Source organism: Triticum dicoccoides, chromosome 3A, assembly GCF_002162155.2.
Source record: "Triticum dicoccoides isolate Atlit2015 ecotype Zavitan chromosome 3A, WEW_v2.0, whole genome shotgun sequence".
Taxonomy (NCBI): Eukaryota; Viridiplantae; Streptophyta; class Magnoliopsida; order Poales; family Poaceae; genus Triticum; species Triticum dicoccoides.
In genome coordinates this window covers 548,665,931-548,669,853 of record NC_041384.1, presented here as the reverse complement: position 1 = coordinate 548,669,853, position 3,923 = coordinate 548,665,931, and the positions used below count along the sequence as shown (strand labels likewise).

Here is a 3,923-nt window from a genome sequence, read left to right as displayed (position 1 = left end):
TACCTCCGTCCTGGTTTATTGGTACCCATTGTATTTTGTGCAATATGTTCATGCATGTCACCAAAAATTATATCATTGAAAACTATGTTCAAATACGAATCCAATGATATAACTTTTGTTGACATGCATTAATATTCCATTAGTTAAATCTTTAGTTAAAATTTGACATAAATTACAAAGAGGACCAATAAACCAGGATGGAGGTAGTACCAACCATACCACCGTATGATTGATATAGCTTTGCATGGACATCCCTACACTTACATTGAGTTGACACACAATGAAGAGGTTTGACACCGTAACAAGACATAGACTATTTGTTGCGTCGAGGTGTTGACATGGCATACCAAGGAATGCTTGAGGTTGGGACGAGGTGTGACTTGTGAGCTCTAAACTAGGGCGATGCGTGAGCTGAATCAACTTGTGCCCTCTGTCCGCGCCCTCTAATAATAAACATTGGAGGTAAAAAGTCATGTCCGCGCCCTCTAATAATAAACATTGGAGGTAAAAAGTCATATGTAAGAGTATATGCAAGATATATTGTCTCCCTTCTTTTCAACAAAAGAACCTATCAACCATACCATCATTAGCTTGATATACAACTTTAATTTGCCATTTCTTCTTTTCCCTCGGAAAAGAATACAAGGGCCCTCTGGGTCTGGTAAGCACTACCACTACGAAAAAAGAACAGCACCGCACATGCCACAGAGCTCACACACAACTTTGCAACCTTCCTTGCCTTTTACTTTGGCCGACGGTGGCTCGCATACCCGACCTAGCTAGCTAGAGCAGCCCGCCGAAACCACCAGGTGTCCCGTGTGACATGGCGCTCGCGATCGAGCGCAAAACTTCGCGCCTAAGAAACATGCATGGCAGCTCGGCCCAAAGTCGACACGCAGCGGAATGGTCGGAAAGAGCGGAAAGGAGAGGGGAGAGGAAAAAGACGTGGCCGGCCGGCTGCCGATATAAAGCATATAGCCGGAGGAAAGCTCACGCCGCACTACTTCTCTGGCGTACCCACACATCAGCAGCTCTCGACGTCGGACACTCAACTCGAGCCAGCTAGCTGAAGAGAGCGCGCACTAGCTCGAACCCTCCACGAACACTTGGCCGTGACGCGCGCGGGGTCGTTATGATGCGGAGTCCGGTGTTCTTGCTGCTGCTCTTGCTGGCCGTGTCCATCAGGGGATCAGGTGAGCGAGATATACTTACGTGGATTTCGCTGTTGTGGCGCGGTGGTGAGTGGCTCTGAAGCTGTATGTGACGCCGGTTGTGTGCGTGCGCGTATTTCGGGCGCATGCAGAGGCGGAGTGGTGCGTGTGCAGGTCGGACGCGAACGAGACGGCGCTGCAGGAGACGCTGGACTACGCGTGCGGGCAGGGCGCGGACTGCGCGCCGGTGGGCACGGGAGGGAGCTGCCACAGCCCCGACTCGGTGGCGGCGCACTGCTCCTACGCCGTCAACAGCTACTACCAGCGGAACAGCCAGACCAAGGGCGCCACCTGCGACTTCGGCGGCACCGCCACCCTCTCCTCCGCCGACCCCAGTACGTGCCGTGCCTTCTCCCCGCCCCTTGTAACTCCATCAGCATGTTTTTTTGGCAAAGGGACGATCAGCATGTTATTTTAGTTTTATCGACCTCACCTCACCATGCATATGTGTTTGTAACTGCTGCAGGCTCGGGGACCTGCAAATACCCTGCAACCGCAAGGTAATATAATCCCTTGTTCCCGGGCAAATCATAACGAGTACTTACCAAACATTTATCATTGCATGATGAGCTGACGTATTTTCCCTATGTAAATTGCGCAGTGCTGCAGGGACTAGCACAGGGAACGGCACGGCGACAGGCACGGGCACCGGCACCAACTCTTCTTCCCCGGGCTCGACGAACCCAGCTACGCCCGGCATGGGAGGGAGCTTCACCACGCCGATCGGCAGCGCGTCCGGCCCTACGGCGAGCATCATAGGCCCGGAGAGCAGCGGTTTTGCCGCCGCTGCGGCCGCTTTTGCTGGCGTCCGCGGCCTCGTCGGCGTCGCCGTGGCCTCCGTCCTCGCTTTCTAGGTGCGGTGTTGATCATGAAGCAGCGAGAAACGTAGTGCATTCTTTTTAATCATCTTCAATCAGTGCGTTGTTGCTTTGGTGGAGATGTGGCTGTCGTTCTGCTTTACTAGTGTTTGTCTGTGTACGTCTTTCATGCCCTTTTAGTCCATGTATATGGAGTTTAATTTCTTTGCCTCATGTCGATGTCGTACCTGTGTCCCGTGAAACAATTTGCATCATGCATGTGATGTTACTGCATTTTTTGCCTGGCGGATGATGTTATTGTGCCATTTTTAAAAAACCAAGCTCACTTTATATACTCTCTCCTTCCATCTATATAAGACCTAATCCGTCTTTCAAGACCGCCTTTGACTATTCACAAAATTAATACTACATGAAATATATAATGTAAAAATTATATCATTGAAAGCTCCTTTTACATACAAATTTAACGATATGCTTTGTGTAAGTTGCATGTCATATATTATTGCTCTAACATTTAGTCAAAGTTAGCCTTGAAAAACATATTAAGCCCTATATAGATGGAAGAAGAGAGTATCCAAAACGGGATTGCTAAGATTGAAACTTAATTAAGTTTCAGTCGAGGTGGTGCACGAACCAGACATGATGTCCAAAATTACTCAGAGCATCTCCATTGAGAGGCCTTGTGTAGGCGCTTAAAGAGGAAAAGATATTTAAAGAAAAAACTGTGAAGCGCCTATCAGAACATCTATAGTCGGATATGTCAAATAGGTTCCCTAAACGTCCGCGGGCACGCCCGTGCGCGTCCACATACATGCAGTGATCAGACACGCCTCAAATTTTAATAGTTGCATCCGGACATCTCATATTAGATCCTCAAATCCATACAAAGACATGCAAACTAAATAAACATATGTACTACGTTGATCACCTATCTACTCGTCATCGGAGATGTCGACGATCTCCGTGCCCGGCTCCGGCAGCATGGGCAGCAGCTGCAGCTCTGGTTCCCCCGGCTGCTCCTCTCCGGCCTCCTCCGCCTCTATCTCCGCGTCGACTTCGGCGAAGAGCGCGTCGGACGCCGCCTGCTCCTGCCGGAGGAACGCCCGGTTGGCCTAGATGGACTCTAGGATGGTCTGCTGCTCCGCCATCTTCTCCGATTGGGCGATGACAAACTCCGCCTCCGCCTGCTTCATGTTGAAGCCCAGCAGCTCCGGCTCCGGCTGCTCCGCCTCCTCCACCTTCATCGGAGCCAGTTCCTCCCCCTCCTCTTTTCCCAGCTGCTGATCCTCCTCCTCTAGCTCCGGCGAGTCCGGAGGCAGCCCGACAACGATGCAGGCGGCGCGCGCAGCCTATCTCGCCCGGATCTTCTGCGCTCCGGTGTGAGCATTGCGTAGTAGGTGATCTTCCTCCAGACCATGGCCAACTATGGTTTCGTGCGGCGAGCCGGAGCGGCGCCATGCGGTGTTCACACCACGGCGACGGACGCGGCGTCCATTGGACCGCCGGGTTTCCGGGCATTATCGCGTGGACACCGTCGTCAGACCGACGTGGCAGACGCGCCCGGATGCCTCATATCCGCCCCATATTTGGGCTGAATATGAGAGGTGCCGGTCATCCCGGGCATTTAAGACCCGTTTGAGGGGTCCGTCTGGATAAAAAAATGATGACCGGTCAGTGACCGGACGGACCGCCGAAGCGTTTGAAGCCAGTTTATAGCGCATGGCTGTAGATGCTCTTAACCCGACGCCGAGGGTTAGCGATAGGCGCTAAACTAGCCATCGATCAATCACTGCACACACACGGTTTCTATAGGCACGAAGAAAAAAATGTTAAGAGCATCTCCACTCGTTCGCTCCCCAGAAGCCACTTTTTCAGCCGGTTGGGTTCATGCCAG

The 3,923-nt window shown here is 51.8% G+C and overlaps 1 protein-coding gene across 1 annotated transcript; it reads left to right on the top strand.

Annotated features, from left to right (window-relative positions):
- Positions 1 to 1,018: 1,018 nt before the first annotated feature.
- On the top strand, positions 1,019 to 2,326 carry LOC119269092 (PLASMODESMATA CALLOSE-BINDING PROTEIN 3-like). The gene is made up of 4 exons (XM_037550844.1): positions 1,019 to 1,193; positions 1,304 to 1,546; positions 1,678 to 1,711; positions 1,813 to 2,326. Exons 1-4 carry the CDS (start codon positions 1,133 to 1,135, stop codon positions 2,063 to 2,065), a joined length of 591 nt encoding a protein of 196 aa, XP_037406741.1. The 5' UTR covers positions 1,019 to 1,132; the 3' UTR covers positions 2,066 to 2,326.
- Positions 2,327 to 3,923: the final 1,597 nt, after the last annotated feature.